This window comes from Nycticebus coucang, chromosome 18, assembly GCF_027406575.1.
Source record: "Nycticebus coucang isolate mNycCou1 chromosome 18, mNycCou1.pri, whole genome shotgun sequence".
NCBI lineage: Eukaryota > Metazoa > Chordata > Mammalia > Primates > Lorisidae > Nycticebus > Nycticebus coucang.
In genome coordinates this window covers 15225481-15245497 of record NC_069797.1, presented here as the reverse complement: position 1 = coordinate 15245497, position 20017 = coordinate 15225481, and the positions used below count along the sequence as shown (strand labels likewise).

The following is a 20017-nucleotide window of genomic DNA, read 5'->3' as shown; positions in this document are numbered from 1 at the left end:
TTATTACTAAAAACAAATGGTCACCATGTTTGGTGACCTCTGGGAAATAGGTAAAGTGATCGAATGATAATCATTTTAAGAGACAGAAGGAAAATAATTATTAGTGACAATCTTAACCATAAAATGTTTCCAGATTTGTCACGGTTGGAAAGAGCCTGACAGAATAGTTGATCCTCTTCATTTTCTTTTAAATAAATGGGAATATTAAGGTGTAGTGATATGGACTGATTAGTGCAAGACTTCACCATTCATGGTCAAATAAACAACACTCACCAGGTTATCCACAAGGCAGGAGGTTTCATCATTAGCACACAGAAAGAGCTAATAAATCAAAGAACACCATAAAAAAAAGGTGAGATCAAGAAAATGTTGGTTTTATATGCCTTGGTTTCCCCTTTGAAGGTATATGTAAGTAAGTAAATACCAGGTTAGTCTAATAAATACAGTAGAACCTCCACCACCTCCCTACACTGACCACCTCCTTAAGTTGACCTAGTTTTCATAGACTGGACATGAACCACATGTACTCCATGAAAGTTCCCTATGTTGACCACCTCTGTATGTTGACCCTTTGTTACAGTCCCTTGGGTGGTCAACTTACAGAGGCCCTACTGTATATAATCACATTATTTACTGGTCTGACCTGGACTCAAACTGTAAGTGGAATGAGTTGAGTATAGCTGCTCGGGGACAACAGAACATCAGGGAAGGGCAATCCTAGCACAGGTTTAGATACCTAAAAAATGGCATTGTGGCAACAGTATAAATAAGGGACACATAGGAAAAATGATGAAAATCAGGCCAGAAGAATTAGAACAAAAGTCCATTAAATAATGAAAAAATCATGGGAATAAACAGAAGGGAACAAGCAGAGACCAGGCTGGTGAGAAACCTAGGAGCGGGACACAAAGGAATGATGAGGGAAACAGACTGTGGGCATTGTTACCATGTGGGAGATTTGCAACTTAAGTTAGAAGACAGGATGAGGCTGATAAAAACAGATCTGCTTCCAATTTCTCTGTGTGTTCATTATATATGGCTTGGGCTAGTAGAATTTATCATCCCGTTGATACAGAACTTTTTATTAATGGCCTCATCAAATAGCAGGGGCCAAAGAGTCTGAAACAGAGCTCATTATTTATGGCTGGGTGGAAGAGGCGCTAGGTGTGTTCAATACGGAATCACTTTACAGTTGGAAGCCAATACCGTGTGGGATTTTTGCATTTCACTGGGTCAGAAGGGATAAGAAAGCTACGTCCACAAGAAAGTTTCAAATGCCATATGCTCAAAGGCTAGTGGGGAGGGGAGTTTTCTAGAAAGAGAACTTTTCCTATAATGGAAAGGTATAGACTGAAAAAAGACAAAGAAGATCAAAGAGGGTAGGATAGGGGCCAAGCGCTTTGAAATGAAAAATAAGGTCTAATTTTGGGGCCAGATGGTTATAAAAAGGGAAAAACAACAATTAGAGGTCTTCTTGAAAAGAAAGAAAAAATACAAACAAAAAAAGTAAGGTAACTATTGACATAAAGGTCTTGATGCAGGAAAATATTCCAGGGTAAATAAAATAAAAATAAGAAGGATGGAAGGAAAGATGCTGAAAAGATTTTTGTAAGTGATACAGTTGAGAGGAAATGTGGAGTTTGTTAGAAGTAGGAGTTATAACAGATCATATAAACTTTTTTTAATCTACAAAGAAAGAGAAAGAGAACAAAAAGCTATTCAAATCTAAAGTAGCATATAAACATGCTTTGAATCATTCCAAATAAAAGTATTACTATTGTAGAATATTTAGTTGGACTTTTTATAATGAAGAACAACTGATGTGGGATTTAAGAGTAAGATCAAGTTATCTGAAATAAAAATTAGGTTTGACTATAAAGGCATCAGTTGATAGTACTTAATCAAAAACTCTTGTTCCCTCTGAAAAATGGCAGTGAAATAACCATGAAGTTTCTTAGCTTCCTCCTGTACTCTGCTTGACCAGCTGTTGCTGGCTTGAAATAAAGAAATCTGAGCTTAGATAAGGCTTTCTGGAAAAACAGGTGGGAGAAAAATGCTACTGCCCAGACCAGGGAGACAATCTTTCAGAAGCGAAAGTTCACACAGCTGCCCTTGGCTGTCCAGGTCAGTGGCAAGGGGTGGGGCACTGGGAAGCCAGGTAAGTGCCCTTCTACTAACACCTTCACCTCTCATCACAGATGTGCCCTCATGCTTTCACATTCAGTTTCATCCCTCTGCCTTTGGGTCCTTTTTTCCTAATGCAAATACTCTTGGGGAAAGTTAAATCTATTTAACCTTCACCTCCCCAAGTATCTACAGCAGATATTCAGACTGCTTCTCTTAGACCTGAGCTGAGAGCCTTTGCCCTAGGTGGACGGCAAGGTTTTTCCCCAGAAATCTGAAATGGGGAATGGACATTACCATGCATAGTGCATTCAAAGAAATGGCTTAGATCAGCAGAGGTTGGGATACCAAAGGTCACTGGTCACAGGCAGGACATGGCAGAAGGCACCTGAAGGTTAGGGAAGCATAAAACTAGAAGGTGGGAGAGGAAAGACACATCACCCTGCTCTGCAATGAAGGCAAGCCCCCAAGGGATAGTAAGCACTCTGGGTTTATTACAAAGTGACTTTGGAAGACACCTGGAGCACATAGACCTCGGTTGGCCAATGTCTGAAGCAGACAGCCAAAAGCCCTGTTAGGAATAATCAAGGTGGGAACCAACCTAGAAATCTAGAGAGGCACCGTGAATGAAGTTCACCATATCTCATCCTATCTGGTCCTCCAAATGCACCTAAAATGTTGTACTTAGACATTTGGAGATGAAAAGGAAAAAGCAAGAAATGTAAAATCCACAAGGACGGAAACAGATGTCTTCCCAGTAACAATGATAAGCTGAGCAAGTTGAAAACAGGTGACTCAGAAAGGACAATGCCAACTGTGTTTCTTGGAAGTAAAATAATGGACCATACATAATACAGTCTGTCTCAAAACTTTCGTAGTGACCCAGGTAACAGAATGCATGTTCCTTACATATTATTGCCTTTTATTTTGACAGGAAAACCAGAGGAGAGTAAGTTGTTGAGCACAGAGCTATTAAAAGAACACAACTAACAGTTGGAAATTGAACTAAAAAATTTGCATTATAGCCTGAAACATACGAACACTTCCTAATATCCCACAATGGATTCATATATTACAGCAATTTCTATGTTCAGTTTTATTTCCTCCAGCATAACTAAAATCCATTATTTTATTACTTTATGTATAATGCTGAGCTGCTTCATAATTTCCCCAAATTCAGCCTTTTTCAAGTCTGCCATTCCAACATTCCATTGTGTAACAAACAGGTTTACAATTTTCCTATTCATGGTCTTCTGCTATATTATTGAGACTCAGTGAAAATCTGCTTGCACGTCCATGAAGGTATTTCAAAGGCCACAGATTCTATGATAATACTGATGCTTCCTCAACGGGCTTGAGGTTTGAGTTTTTAAAGTACCATTCTTCTTCAGTGATTACAGGACACAATAGGAGAATGAAGTCATTTATTTCTACAGCAAAGCTTGCATTGGGCTGAATCTCAGCAATGCTCTTCCTATGTTTGGGAACCATAAGCTCTTTTCTTATAAAAATTGTCCACTAAGTTCTGGGATTTCTAGGATATGTGGCAATAGGAATTTTCTTTCCTTTGCTATTACTCAGCAGCTTGAGGCTATTTGTAACCACAGCACAGCTATCTGGATTTAACTTTTTAACAGAAATGGAGACATTTACTTGTCTCTCTAGGCACTCTGGTTTTGTCAGGTGACAAGAACTACATGGCCCTGTTGTGGAGGCAAATTGAAATTGCACGACTTGAACTTGAAAAGAGCCTTTAAAAATGTTTTATTGGAATGTTATTTTTTTTTCCACTGGAAGCTGACTGATTCACTGATTTTTCATCTCAGAAATGCAATTATCCATTTGTTACAAGCTGCTCCTTTATCTCTGCTGTAAAACCCAGTTTGGTTCCCCTTAGCACTGCTCTTGGCAAAGCAAGACGTTAAATGTTGATCTGTTTATTATCACAGAGTCACTTGTTAGGGAGACAAAGAAAGGTTCTTAAGAGAAAAACTAGAATGGTGACTAAAGGAATTACCAGTCCAGCATTAATTAGAATCTGAGTTTTAGTCCTGGTGGTGACACACAAGCTTATTTCTTAAGCCACAAAGTTCAGGACCACTAACATTTTGATTGGCATCATCCTTTGTTACAGGGGCTCTCCTGAGCATTACAGATTGTTTACCACAAGATTCTAGGAGCACCATACACTCCTCAACCCTTGAGACAAACAAAAACGTCTCCAGATGTGGCCCTGGGATACAGCATCACCTTTGGTTGAGGACCGCTGTCTTAAGCCTTAGTTTCCTCACCTGTAAGGTAGAACTAATGAGAGTGGAGAGCTGCTATTGGTAGTTTAAGGTGAAATAATTCATTTGAAAGTGTAGCCTACATAAATAGAACATCTTGTTATTTTATAAACACAAGTATTTATTAATATCTTGAATTTAAGATATCTTCAAGGGAACAGAAGATTCAGTAGGTCTTAGCAGGCAATGAGGGTGTTTAAGAGAATGTATTGCCTTCTTGAATGCAAAATCATGAGTTAAGAATTTATAGACACATTGATGTTTTAACCCCCTGCATAACCAGCTAAAGAAAGGATTTGAGTGCAGAAGGGGTATGTGATCAAAATTACCAGAGGTTTATTCTAGTTTTGAAGATCCCTTGAAAACATGAACAGTAGATGAGTATTTTTAGAATAATACATATCCATTCTCCAGAAGCTTATTAATTTCCAATTATTAGAATAAAATTACTTTCCTTCAAAAGTGTCTGAGGTATTTGGAGGATATATATCCTGTAGGTGTGACCTCACATGTAAACCACTCAGAATGAATCTGTAGATCCTTTCTGAATATTCTCTTTGAAAGACAATTCTTTTTAAGAAAAATGAAGGGGTTAGTAGGCTGGCCTTGGAGCAGACAGCTCAAAGAAGGGATGGCTGAGATGTTCCAATCAAGATCAAAGCCTATTACTTGGTGTAGCTGCAAGGGGCCTTGTCCACGTACAGCCAGAATGCACACCACAGAGAGGCAGAAATGAATGAACGTTCCTGTCATGCGAGGTGATTAAATAATATTGATTCTAGATATTTATACATTTTACTTCTAATACTCTTAAGAAGTCATAGAAGCTTGAAGGTTTACCTGGAGTGCTCTGTAGTCACAATTTTTTTAAATAATTTGAACAAAAATACATATGTGCAAGAAGAGATGTTTTGTACTCAATTCTGTTCCTTTATTATTTCTTCCACACAAAAAGATGAGGGTTGCTGTTGTTTCTTTATGCAAGCCACTTTTGCATGATGTCAAGCAAACACTCACAAAAGAGTCAGAAGCACAAACAGAATGCATTGAGAGAAATGAGGAGAAATGTTTACAATGAGTATCTTGTTGCAGCTAGTGATGATTCAAGTAGATGATTCAAGTAGCTTTGGGAAAGTGAGGCCACAGATTTGAAGGAAATCAACTGGAAAAAGGTGACCTGGATTTAACTCCTGTAAATGCTATATTATCAAATAAATCCAAAGATTTGAGGCAATGACAAAATATCTAAAAACTTAAAAGATTTTTTTCCCCTTCATTTTAATATTGTATCAGGCTTCTGGAGAATTATTTATATCACCTGATATAGCATCAGCAGCAAATGCAAAATTGCACTGCACATTTTAGAACAACATTAGTGTTTTTGATTGACAACCCTGGAGATGGAAAAGAGTATTATTTTAGAGTGTCTGGTCCTTTAAATTTTGGCAGATAAAGAAAAATTCCATGAAATAGGGAACATTTTCCTCTTGGGTTTAAACCTGTAATAAAATGTTGCTGACAGACTAATTATAAAATGTTTTATATATTTCGTGCATATGTGCTCCTCTCTAAACCAATTTAATTCCCATTAATGCTAATCTTGTTAATACCCACTCAGAGAGGAAAGAAATACTCTTTAATAAACTATTGATTTATTTGAGCAATTTAAATGGGGGATGGAAGGAACAGAAGGGAGAAAAGGAAAAGTCACCATTTCACCCACATCTGCATTTTCTACAATATTTTCCAAATATTAGGGAACCTTAAGTTATAATTGGTTTGAATAAGAAATGGGGGAAAATAAAGTAACAAAGTGATAGCACTCCACCCATCAAAAATAAGCACGTTGTAAACAAATTGTTATTATTTTTTAGTATCACTTCCAAGGTAAGAAATGAGATATTATAGATAAAGGTAGATTTGCTTTCTTAACAAAAGAGCTAAAGAAAAATGATATTCACACTTACGTGAACACCTTCTCTTGCCTTCTTCCTAATGTGGGTGCCCATCTTGTCTTTATATAAAATTCCAGTAATTTCTCTCAAATTCAGTCAAGCGTCAATCAGTTATGGTTTCTGCATTTCAGGATACTTGAATCAGCCAAAGGCCAACAAATATTGGCTCTTAAAAGAGGTCATGTCCAGGTACCATCAAGGGTAACCGGAACTTAGAAAGCAGTAGAAAACCCTCTCTGTCCCTTTTCAGATCGCTGGAGAACTAGCTAACCATGTCTAAAGGCACAGACGTCTTCTTCTCCCTGGGAGGAGTGGTATGGGAAAGGAAACAAGTGGAAGGTGGAGTTTTGCCCAGGGTCCATCATCTGGCCTTCAGATAAGTCATTTGACCTTGCTGAGACCCAGTTTTCCTTAGCTGTAAAATGGGGAGAATAATCTCTACCCACTAGGCTCTTGGTACTTAAACTACCATGTGGTAAGACTATTTGAAATCACTGTGAACAGTGTGCAGGAGTGTGCATGTTATTATTAACTAGGAAATGGTTTAGGAAATAAAGGCACAGGAGAAAAGGAGAAAAAATAAGAATAGAAATCAATTTTATCAGGGACCTGTATTTAAACAAAAAGAGAGAAAAAGAGATGTTTACCCTCAGGATTTTCTTAAAAAATTTAATGGCAACTGATGGTTATACTTTATGACTGGGTATTACAGAACACAACATTACAACTGAAAATTGAAAATATTTAGATGAGTGAAATTTTTCTTTTCTGTTTATCCAAATATTTGGTGTTGGTTACACATTAAGACGGGATAGGGGAGCAACAATGATCTCTTAACATTCATTGAAAAAAATACTGAAACAATTATTTTGAGCACAAATATTAAACTGCCTTTTTTCTACCGCTTGATAAAAAAATATATTATATTTTGATTTTTTTTTCTTTTTAAATTATATTGTTATCCATCCCAGCCAAAGTCGAGCCCGGTCATCTGGTAGAACTTGCGGTTGAAGGGCCGGTAGAAGTCGCGCAGCCGCCGCACCACCTCGCGGTCGATGTGCGGGTGGGTCCGGCCCTTGGTCTTGCCCAGGCAGTGCGGCTTGCCGCTGCCCTCGGCCTTCTTCAGGCAGGGGAAGCCCTTGGTCTTGTTGAAGTAGAAGTGCTTGTCCGTGATGATCCTCTTGAGGCCCAGGAAGTCCTGCACGCGGCCCAGCTCGCCCGCCGGGTCGCTGATGAGCCGCTCGCCGCTCACGAAGAGCATCTGGCCGAGCGGGAAGTGGCGCAGCCAGAGCTCCAGGTGCTTGGCGTAGATGCCGATCTGGATGGCGCTCCACGACGTGTCCACCAGGCCCGCGCTCCTGTTCTTGAATGTCAGGCTCTCGAAGGTGGGGATGTCGGGCCGCTTGGACAGCGTCTGCGTGTAGTCCGAGATGGCCCTGGTCACCGGGTCCCGCACCACCACGATAAGCTTGGTGGCCTTGGACATGGCCGAGATGCGCGCGGGCGCCTCCCGCGTCACGAAGTAACTGGGCGTCTTCTCCATGGTGATCTGGCCCTCCAGGGTCCTCGGCATCAGGTCCCTGGGAAGAGCAAACAAACCAAAGGGTCAGCAGGGCACGCCTCTGCGGCCACACAGACCTTAGTCTTAAGGTCAACGCTTCTAATCCTGGCGCCCTCTTATTAGTGCAGAAACATGTAAAATTACAAGCAGAATTTTACAGCTGAAACGGAACGTTAACGATATCCCAGCTGAAGTTTGGAGGATACGTTCCCTCCGCCTGAAACATGAAGGCATCTTCACAAGCCAGAATGAAGCAAGATATACCCACAGAGGACCCTGAGAAAAGCTGGAGAGGGCCTGTTGGAGGCTGAAGAATGAGCTCCTTCCAGGGAGAGGCTGTGTAATACAGAACGCGGCACCACCTGGCCTGAGTTGCAAATTTAGCTCTGCCACTTCCTAGAGGTCTGACCGCGGGGAAATCAGGTAACCCCTCTGCATCTCGGCTCTTCGTGTATTGAACAAAGAATAACAGTACCTAGCTTGTATGACTGTTGTGATGATTAAATTAGCTAAGATGCTTCAACAGCTTAGAAAACAGCCCGGCTCTGAATAACTACTATGTTCAGTTTTAATTTTTTATTATTATTAATCCATAATAATGTAAGAAATTAACCTAGGTCATATTCCTTAGGTGAATTGGAATATTCTCATAGACATAATTATATGAGTTTATATTAAAATATCTTGAGTCCTTCCTGTAGTTTTCTTATAAACTAAGCAATTATATTTAACATAATAAAATATTTTTACAAAAAATACTTGTTAAAAATTATCTTCATAATTTCTGATAAGGTTTCCTGTAAAAAACAAGACATTAAATAATCCATCTTTTATGTAATGATTTAAAATGCCAGCATTATCATCGTCTAAATATTTTGGTTCCCTTCTGCACTGACCCAATTGTAAGTTATTACCATGTTATGGTATGTTTTCATGTATGCCAAGTTCATTCCTGACTCCCTACTGTTCAGCCTGTTCTTCATGATTCTTTTCTGCTTATCTTTCCTGTGGAATGGTAAATCACTTGGTTGTGTCAAAAAAAATTCCCACTGGAGTCTTGATAGAGCAGATATTGCTTCTCTGTTCGAGGATGCCTTCTACTAATGGGAGTCAGGAGCAATCAACATTTGAGCAGGATTGAGAAAACCTATTTGGTCTGCCAGCCTAAGTGCACTGCCATTAAAAACACTAGTTATTAAATACATTAAATACATTTTCCTATACCAAAGCATTGTCTTTCCAATTCCAAGTTTTGTAAAAAATAGATGTGGCTTGGATCAATATTAGAGTAAATGTATTCTTGGACTTTATCAAACTGACAATGTATTTTTACCCTTGATCTGTTGATAAGAAGAATTAAACTTTTAAATACTCTTATATTGGGTTCACTATTATTCTTGGAATAAACTTCATTTGATGATGACATATTATTCTTTTTTTCTTTTCTTTTTTTTTTTTGAGACAAAGTCTCACTATGCTGCCCTCAGTGGAGCCCTGGGAATCACAGCTCACAGCAACCTCAAACTCTTGGGCTTAAGCGATTCTCTTGCCTCAGCCTCCCAAGTAGCTGGGAGTACAGGCGTCCACCACAATGCCCGGCTATTTTTTGGTTGTAGTTGTCATTGTTTAGCAGGCCTGGGCCGAGTTCAAACCTGCCAGCTCAGGTGTATTGTGGCTGGTGCCCTAAACCGAGCTACAGGCGCCGAGTCAACATATTATTCTTTTAATATCACCTTAGACTTGATTCATCTTTATTTTGTCTTGGTATTTCCATCCACATTCATAAATGAGGCATTCCTGTAGGGTTTTTTTGTTCAAAAGCTCAATCAATTGTTAGAATATGAATTATTCCATGAATAAAATGGGTGGAGACTTGTTTCCTATGTTTCTGTGTCCTGGAGAAGTTTAAGTAACAAAATAATTTTCTATTCCTTATGAGTCTGATAGGAGTCACCTTCAGAGCCACCTAATATTGGCACTTTGGGGGTGAGGACAGGAAGGGATGTGAGATATTCAAGTATTTTTTCACTTTCTGGTATACATATTGGTCTATTATAATATTCTGCCTTGTTGTGTGTCAATTTTAGCAATTAATGTTTTTCTAAAAATCATTCAATGAATAGCTACAGTTATATCCTGATAATTCTGTGTTTTTGCCTTTCTTTTCCAATTCATTGATTTGCTTTTTAGCTTTTTTAATGTCCTTCCCCTTATTTATTTATTTTTTTTTTTAGCTGCGCTTTGTTGCTCTCCTTCACATGTATTTCACTGATTACTTCATTTATTTTCAACTTCTAAAGTAGTAAAAGCATTGTGAGGCTGTTATTTTTCCTCTCAGTGTAGACTGGTCAAATTCCATAAGTTTCGACATGTACACTATTCATTATCATAAGTTAGTAATTTCATTTTCTAATTTTGATTTCTCTTTTGAGCCATGCATCATCTATGACTATATTTATCTATAATTATCATGCTTGATAATTTTTGTTCATAATTTTTGGTTAGTTTCTATTTTGCATTTGTAATAAAAGGACATGCATAGTGTAATGTGAGTTTGCCTTTGTTTACTCCCTACAACAGTGATTTTCTAACAGTGAGCCACAGCACACTGTTGTGCCACAAGAGGATCTTGGATGTGATACAAAAATTTTTAAGGATTATTAATTAAATTATTTTTGAAAGAAGTTCAAAGCACAGTAAGCATATTCTTTTCTTTACTCTTTCATTTGACAAACATAATTTATGCCATGGAAGTTTAACTATAGGTTCAAGTGTGCAAGGAGATTAAAAAGGTTGAGAAACACTGCCCTACAGTTTTATACCACCTACACTTATTTGCTAACTATATAGTGAACGAAGTCCAACACACACAGAAGTATAAAAAAATGTAAAATGAATCTGAAGTACCTTACATCTAGCTTGAAAAATGCATAACTGATGGCCAATTTCATTTATAAATCTGCCCATTTCTACTTCCCCACTAAACCAACTGCATTGGCAAAAATTCTTTAATCTTTGTGGCAGTCTGGTGGTTTCGAGGCTCCCTTGGTTTTAATACTGCAGGTTTTCTCCTAGTATTGTTTTCTCTGATAATTCCAGGCAGGTCATCTTTGATTTATGTGGAAGGGGAAGACATTTGACTTCCATTGCTGGATTTTTTTTTTTTTACTTTTTAAAGAAATCTGCAATTCCTTTTTCCAAATAACTTTTAATGTACTTAATTACTCATTCCTTACATGTACCTGAAGTTCTGGGTAAGAGTAAGCAAAGATAAAAGAGTTTGGTGTTGACACAAGGGAGACTCATATGCTGTCATTACCATCCATACGACACCAATTCCACTGTGTGACATGAATTCATTCACAGAGCTCATCACTGGGTGATGCCTGGCAGAGAAGACAGAAGCTGGCCAGGCAAACCTTATTTGGAGACTTTTATTGACTTGTATAGGAAGAGCCAGGATGTCTACTCAGAGATTGTTGGAAGTTCTCAGTGTAACAAATCTGAAGAAATGTGTGAAAGTTTGGGGCTGTAAAAGAAGACACCAAATACAGTAGAACCTATATAGTTGAGCACCTCCCTACCTTCTAATTTTCATAGACTGGACACGCACCACATGTATTCAATGGAAATTCCTTATGTTGACCACTTCCGTATGTCGACCAGTTTGTTATCATCCCTTAGGTGGTCAGCTTAAGAGTGTTCTACTATGTTGAAGTGGCAAGAAGTATCTGTTTATTAAAATAAAGTGAGGGCATGTATACCATGGAATACTACCAGACATTACAATTAACAGTGTCCTATCTTTTGTAACAACTTGAACAGAACTGGACACCATTCTCCTGAGTGAATATGGCAAGAATGACAAAATGAACACCACACGTACTCAGTACTAAGTTAGAACTAGATGATGGAGACTTATGGGCACGCAGGTAAATGCAACTCAACAGAATTTATGTCAGTGGGAGGGGGTCGGAGAGGCCAGGGAAATTCACACCTAACAGGTGCAATGCACACTTTCTGGGTGAAAGGCATACTCATAACTTTCACTTAAAATATATAAAAGCAAACTATGTAACTGAAACATGCGTATCCCCACAATATTCTGAATTTATTTTTTTTAGAAATCAGCGCTTATTCCCCCCCCCCATAATCTTGGAATTTTAACTGGTTTCCCTCACATTTCGGCCAGTGGAATGGAGATGGCGTACCTCACTGGGGTGCTCCTGCTTGCCCTGCCTCTGGGAGAAGGAAAGATTAAGGCCAGACATTGTGCTGGTCCAGGAGAAATACTGCTGAGACCTCTGGAGGGTGGGGATGAGGAATCCCATATTTTAAATAATCTCAGCAGAGCAGGGACAAGAGCTATCCAAAATAAGAGGAGTTTGAAAAGCAAACTGCTAAACCAGGTTTTCAAAAGAAAAACAGATTAATTACTGTAATCTACAGGATGAGGAAAATGACTGATTTAGCATAAGTGGGAGGTGGGGTGTCAGGCTTAAGTATGAGCTACCCAAAAGCTACTTTTTGCAAAAAGAAAGAAATGAAATACAAATTTTAATGAAATGTACATCGCAGCGAATGGTTGCTTTACCAAAGGACGCAACAGGATTCTTTAAACTGAAATCTCCTTTTAAAATTTGTTTATTCATTTGCTTATTGCAATTTGGGTTTTAATGTGCAAAAAAGCACCCATCTATCACATAAAACAAAATGCATATGTAAATTGGAACAGTGCATTTCAAACTTGGAAATTGTTCTTCCTTGTCAGCATAAGGTACACACCGTGACACTGCTCTGGGCAAGGGCTGGGGTCAGAATGGGCCGTGAAAGGTCTACTCCAGTATTACAAAGGTTGGTAGAAATACTAGACAGGATGTGGGAGCACAGAGCAGTTTGTAATGAGAAGACACATATAGGTTGGCATGAGGAAAGAACAGGTGACGGTGGGGAGTGAGAAATTCAACTGGGTGGTGGGAGGCGCAGGTCCTAGGGGGACTTAATTTACAGGCTAAACAGTGTAGACTATTCCAGCTTCTCTCTACACAGCAAGCAGGATTTAAAGGCACTGACAATAGGTCTGGGGATGGGGAAATGAGTAGAATCCAAAATTATAGAGAAAAATTAAAGTTTATTTGTTTTGTCCCGAGGAAGGCAAGGATGTTTATATCCCCCATAACGTGGGGATATATATGTTTCAGTTACATAAGAAGGGATTTCACGGGGGAGGCGGAGCATGATGGAGGCCGAGTAACAGCTTCCTTGCATCTGGGCACCATGAGTCTGGGGAGATAGGACTCCAGGCATCTCTGGCTGGTGGGATCTGCCTATCATCACTCCTATGAGGATACAGGGAGTCAGCAAGAGACTTCTGGTCCCCAAGAGGAGGACTAAAACAGTGGAAAACCGGCAAGTGGTCGCGTGTGTTCAATCCATCTAAACCCGCCCACAACTGTAAGTTCAGTAGCAGCGAGACTGCAAACCAGAAAGGCCTTACCTGTGAACTGTTTTGGTGTCCTTGGACTTGGCACTGAGTTGAACTGCCTTGGGGAGGGCCTGAGCGGGAGTGCGGAGAACTTTGGCCGTTGTCTAGGGCCCCAGTCTGAGCCACTGAGCCAGACGGAGCTAATAGTGTTTGGCGGTGGGTCACACGGAACCATTGTCAGTGATCTGCCCCGGCAAGCTCCGCCCTCAGGGCCGCAGAGCTAGAAACGGGTGGGAGCTGGTAACCCAGCAACCAAGTAGCCTAAGGGTGGGGTCTGAGCCGCCTTGCAGCCCTAACCCTCAGGGGCAGAGTGAGACCGGTTTTGGCACACTGGGTAAGTGGATAGCCACTTCAGCAGTGATTCCAGCGAGAAAGCTGGGGAAGCTTCTGCTCAGCAAGTTTACAAGTTCAAAGTGCCTTTTAAGTGGGCTGAAGAGAGATTTAGGGTGTCTACCTGCTGGGGTTTGAGAAATCAGCAGCCTCCAGTCGTATCAGAACTGTGATTAACATCTCATATCCCAGCAGACCACGTGTCGCCCAGACAATATTCAATAACATATACAAACTGCTTTGTTTTTGGTTGTGTATTTTTTTTCTTTGTTTTTTGTTTGGTTGGGTTTTTTTGTTTATTTTGACGTTGTTGATGATCTTTTGTTTTTTAATTTCAATCTTTTCCATACAGATCCCTTTTTCTTTCTCAATTTTTCTAGTTTAATTATAATTTCCCATTGCTGCCTTTTTTAATAACTAGAACTTCATTTTTGCTAGTGTTTCTACCTCTATCATTTGGTTTTTCACCCAATTTTATCCCCGTAAAGTTTTCTGTTTGCTTGTTTTGGTTTGATTTATAGCATTTTTGTCTTTCCTCTCTACTTGGTAGAGGTGGGGTACTGTGTCTGATCAGGTTAGCAAAGAGCTGCTGACTTCAAGGGAACCACCCAACGGGGCACCGCCAGAAGGTGGGCTTTTTTAAGGTTGTGTCAAAGTACCCTACTGTACACCTATATTGCTCTGTCTCCCTCTTTCTGTGCCTCTCTTCTTTTTGTCAATATTCCTTATACCTACCCCCTCTCCTTCCTCTTTCTTTTTTTCCTTATCACTCAGTCCTCCTTTCTTTCATCCCTTTTTTGCTCTTCAACCTTCTCACCCTTCTGGTCCTGTAACCCTTAGTCCACAGGCACAAGAACTTAAAGAGCAAGAGGAAGTGAAAGGAAAATTAGGGCAAGGAAACAGATAAAAGAAATCACTCATGAGGAAGAATCAGCAGAAAACTCCAGGCAACATGAAGAACCAGTCGAGAACAACCCCACCAAGGGACCATGAGGTAGCTACTGCAGACGATTCCACCTATAAAGAAATGTTAGGAATGACAGAAAGGGAATTTAGAATACACATGTTGAAAACAATGAAAGAAATGATGGAAACAAGGAAGGAAATTGCTAATAAAGTGGAAAATAACCAAAAGGAAATCCAAAAACAGAATCAAATCAGAGATGAACGATATGAAGAATATAAAAAGGATATAGCAGAGCTGAAGGAACTGAAACAGTCAATTAGGGAACTTAAAGATGCAATGGAAAGTATCAGCAACAGGTTAGACCATGCAGAAGAAAGAATTTCAGAGGTAGAAGACAAAGTTCTTGAGATAACTCAGACAGTAAAAGAGGCAGAAAAGAAGAGAGAGAAAGCAGAATGTTCACTGTCAGAATTGTGGGACTTTATGAAGCGTTCCAACATACGAGTTATAGGAATTCCAGAAGGGGAAGAAGAATGCCCCAGAGGAATGGAAGCCATACTAGAGAATATTATAAAAGAAAATTTCCCAAACATCACCAAAGATTCTGACACACTGCTTTCAGAGGGCTATCGGACCACAGGTTGCCTCAACTCTAACCGAGCTTCTCCAAGACACATTGTGATGAACCTGTCCAAAGTCAAGACAAAAGAAAAGATTCTGCAAGCTGCCAGGAGTAAGCGCCAGTTGACCTACAGGGGCAAATCCATCAGAGTGACCGCAGACTTCTCTAATGAAACTTTCCAAGCAAGAAGACAATGGTCATCTACCTTTAATCTACTTAAACAGAACAATTTTCAGCCCAGAATTCTTTACCCTGCTAAGCTAAGCTTAAAAATTGACGGAGAAATCAAATCATTTACAGATATACAAACATTGAGGAAATTCGCCACAACAAGACCAGCTCTAGAGGAAATACTTCAACCTGTTCTGCACACTGAACACCACAATGGATCAGCAGCAAAGTCAGAACTCAGAAATCAAAGGACAGAACCTAACCTCCACACTGATGCAAAAGATAAAACTAAGCAATGGACTCTCACCAAATAAGACGAATAGAATACTACCACACTTATCAATTATCTCAATAAATGTTAATGGCTTGAATTCCCCACTGAAGAGACATAGTTTGGCTGACTGGATGAAAAAACACAAGCCATCCATTTGATGTCTGCAAGAAACACATCTGGCTTCAAAAGACAAATTAAAGCTGCGAGTCAAGGGTTGGAAGACAATTTTTCAGGCAAATGGAATTCAGAAGAAAAGAGGAGTTGAAATCTTATTTTCAGATACATGTGGATTTAAAGCAACTGAAGTCAAAAAAGACAAAGATGGTCACTTTATATTGGTCAAGGGAAAACTACAACAAGAAGACATTTCAATTCTAAATATTTATGCACCCAATTTAAATGCTCCCAGATTCTTGAAGCAGACCTTACTCAGTCTGAGCAATATGATATCTGATAATACCATCATAACAGGGGACTTTAACACTCCTCTTACAGAGCTGGACAGATCCTCTAAACAGAAATTAAACAAAGATATAAGAGATTTAAATGAGACCCTAGAACAACTGTGCTTGATAGATGCATATAGAACACTCCACCCCAAAGATAAAGAATATACATTCTTCTCATCACCCCATGGAACATTCTCCAAAATTGATCATATCCTGGGACACAAAACAAATATCAACAGAATCAAAAGAATTGAAATTTTACCTTGTATCTTTTCAGACCATAAGGCACTAAAGGTGAAACTCAACTCTAACAAAAATGCTTGACCCCACCCAAAGGCATGGAAATTAAACAATCTTCTGTTGAATAACAGATGGGTGAAGGAAGAAATAAAACAGGAAATCATTAACTTCCTTGAGCATAACAACAATGAAGACACAAGCTACCAAAACCTGTGGGATACTGCAAAAGCAGTTTTGAGAGGAAAATTCATCGCTTTAGATGCCTACATTCGAAAAACAGAAAGAGAGCACATCAACAATCTCACAAGAGATCTTATGGAATTGGAAAAAGAAGAACAATCTAAGCCTAAACTCAGTAGAAGAAAAGAAATATCCGAAATCAAATCAGAGATCAATGAAATTGAAAACAAAAGAATCATTCAGAAAATTAATGAAACAAGGAGTTGGTTTTTTGAAAAAATAAATAAAATAGATTAACCATTGGCCAGACTAACTAGAAATAGAAAAGTAAAATCTCTAGTAACCTCAATCAGAAACGATAAAGGGGAAATAACAACTGATCCCACAGAGATACAAGAGATCATCTCTGAATAATACCAGAAACTCTATGCCCAGAAATTTGACAATGTGAAGGAAATGGATCAATATTTGGAATCACACCCTCTCCCTAGACTTAGCCAGGAAGAAATAGACCTCCTGAACAGCCCAATTTCAAGCACTGAGATCAAAGAAACAATAAAAAAGCTTCCAAGTAAAAAATGCCCTGGTCCAGATGGCTTCACTCCAGAATTCTATCAAACCTTCAAGGAAGAGCTTATTCCTGTACTGCAGAAATTATTCCAAAAAACTGAGGAAGAAGGAATCTTCCCCAACACATTCTATAAAGCAAACATCACCCTGATACCAAAACCAGGAAAAGACCCAACCAAAAAGGAGAATTTCAGACCAATCTCACTCATGAATATAGATGGAAAAATTCTCAACAAAATCCTAGCCAATAGATTACAGCTTATCATCAAAAAAGTCATTCATCATGATCAAGTAGGCTTCATCCCAGGGATGCAAGGCTGGTTTAACATACGCAAGTCCATAAACGTTATCCACCATATTAACAGAGGCAAAAATAAAGATCACATGATCCTCTCAATAGATGCAGAAAAAGCATTTGATAAAATCCAGCATCCTTTTCTAATTAGAACACTGAAGAGTATAGGCATAGGTGGCACATTTCTAAAACTGGTTGAAGCTATCTCTGACAAACCCACAGCCAATATTTTACTGAATGGAGTAAAACTGAAAGCTTTTCCTCTTAGAACTGGAACCAGACAAGGTTGTCCTCTGTCGCCTTTACTATTCAACATAGTGCTGGAAGTTCTAGCCAATACAGTTAGGCAAGACAAGGAAATAAAGGGAATCCAAATGGGAGCAGAGGAGGTCAAACTCTCCCTCTTTGCTGATGACATGATCTTATACTTAGAGAAACCCAAAGACTCAACCACAAGACCCCTAGAAGTCATCAAAAAATACAGTAACGTTTCAGAATATAAAATCAATGTCCAGAAGTCAGTAGCCTTTGTATACACCAATAACAGTCAAGATGAGAAGCTAATTAAGGACACAACTCCCTTCACCATAGTTCCAAAGAAAATGAAATACCTAGGAATATACCTAACGAAGGAGGTGAAGGACCTCTATAAAGAAGACTATGAAATCCTTAGAAAGGAAATAGCAGAGGATATTAACAAATGGAAGAACATACCATGCTCATGGATGGGAAGAATCAACATTGTTAAAATGTCTATACTTCCCAAAGCAATCTACCTATTCAATGCCATTCCTATCAAAATACCAACATCGTACTTTCAAGATTTGGAAAAAATGATTCTGTGTTTTGTATGGAACCGGAAAAAACCCCGTATAGCTAAGGCAGTTCTTAGTAATAAAAATAAAGCTGGGGGCATCAGCATACCAGATTTTAGTCTGTACTACAAAGCCATAGTGGTCAAGACAGCATGGTACTGGCACAAAAACAGAGACATAGACACTTGGAATCGAATTGAAAACCAAGAAATGAAACTACCATCTTACAACCACCTAATCTTCGATAAACCAAACAAGAACTTACCTTGGGGGAAAGACTCCCTATTCAATAAATGGTGTTGGGAGAACTGGATGTCTACATTTAAAAGACTGAAACTGGACCCGCACCTTTCCCCACTCACAAAAATTGATTCAAGATGGATAAAGGACTTAAATTTAAGGCATGAAACAATAAAAATCCTCAAAGAAAGCATAGGAAAAACACTGGAAGATATTGGCCTGGGGAAAGACTTCATGAATAAGACTGCCATGGCAATTGCAACAACAAAAATAAACAAATGGGACTTCATTAAACTGAAAAGCTTCTGTACAGCTAAGGAGACAATAACCAAAGCAAAGAGACAATCTACACAATGGGAAAGGATATTTGCATATTTTCAATCAGACAAAAGCTTGATAACTAGGATCTATAGAGAACTCAAATTAATCCACATGAAAAAAGCCAACAATCCCATATATCAATGGGCAAGAGACATGAATAGAACTTTCTCTAAAGATGACAGACGAATGGCTAACAAACACATGAAAAAATGTTCATCATCTCTATATATTAGAGAAATGCAAATCAAAACCACCCTGAGATATCATCTAACCCCAGTGAGAATGGCCCACATCACAAAATCTCAAAACTGCAGATGCTGGCGTGGATGTGGAGAGAAGGGAACACTTTTACACTGCTGGTGGGACTGCAAACTACTACAACCTTTCTGGAAGGAAGTATGGAGAAACCTCAAAGCACTCAACCTAGACCTCCCATTTGATCCTGCAATCCCATTACTGGGCATCTACCCAGAAGGAAAGAAATCCTTTTATCATAAGGACACTTGTACTAGACTGTTTATTGCAGCTCAATTTACAATTGCCAAAATGTGGAAACAGCCTAAATGCCCACCAACTCAGGAATGGATTAACAAGCTGTGGTATATGTATACCATGGAATACTATTCAGCCATTAAAAAAAATGGAGACTTTACATCCTTCGTATTAACCTGGATGGACGTGGAAGACATTATTCTTAGTAAAGCATCACAAGAATGGAGAAGCATGAATCCTATGTACTCAATATTGATATGAGGACAATTAATGACAATTAAGGTTATGGGGGGGGAAGCAGATGGAGGGAGGGGGGTGGGGCCTTAGTGTGTGTCACACTTTATGGGGGCAAGACATGATTGCAAGAGGGACTTTACCTAACAATTGCAATCAGTGTAACTGGCTCATTGTACCCTCAATGAATCCCCAACAATAAAAAAAAAAAAGAAAACAAGGCATTATATCAAAAAAAAAAAAAAAGAAGGGATTTAACAAGAAAATTAAGGATTATTACATAGTGGTCTATGCACATTGCATCTTTACCTCGAAAGAGCTCAAAGAAAATTCACAACAGGCAAAAGGTAAAAGCAACCATGTTTCCTTCACTGGATGAATGGATTAAAAAAAAATGTGGTTTATGCATACAATGAGATATTATTCAGCCTTAAAGGGGGAAGAAATTTTGACATATGCTACGA

General features: G+C 39.0%; 1 protein-coding gene across 1 annotated transcript in view; it reads right to left on the bottom strand.

Annotated features, from left to right (window-relative positions):
- Positions 1-7019: 7019 nt before the first annotated feature.
- LOC128570911 (heparan sulfate glucosamine 3-O-sulfotransferase 3A1) overlaps positions 7020-20017 on the bottom strand; it is a 106848-nt gene continuing 93850 nt past the window's right edge. The window contains exon 2 of the mRNA XM_053570505.1: positions 7020-7947. Coding sequence (XP_053426480.1) covers positions 7326-7947 — 622 coding nt within the window. The 3' untranslated portion in view covers positions 7020-7325. The remainder of the gene's footprint in view (positions 7948-20017) is intronic.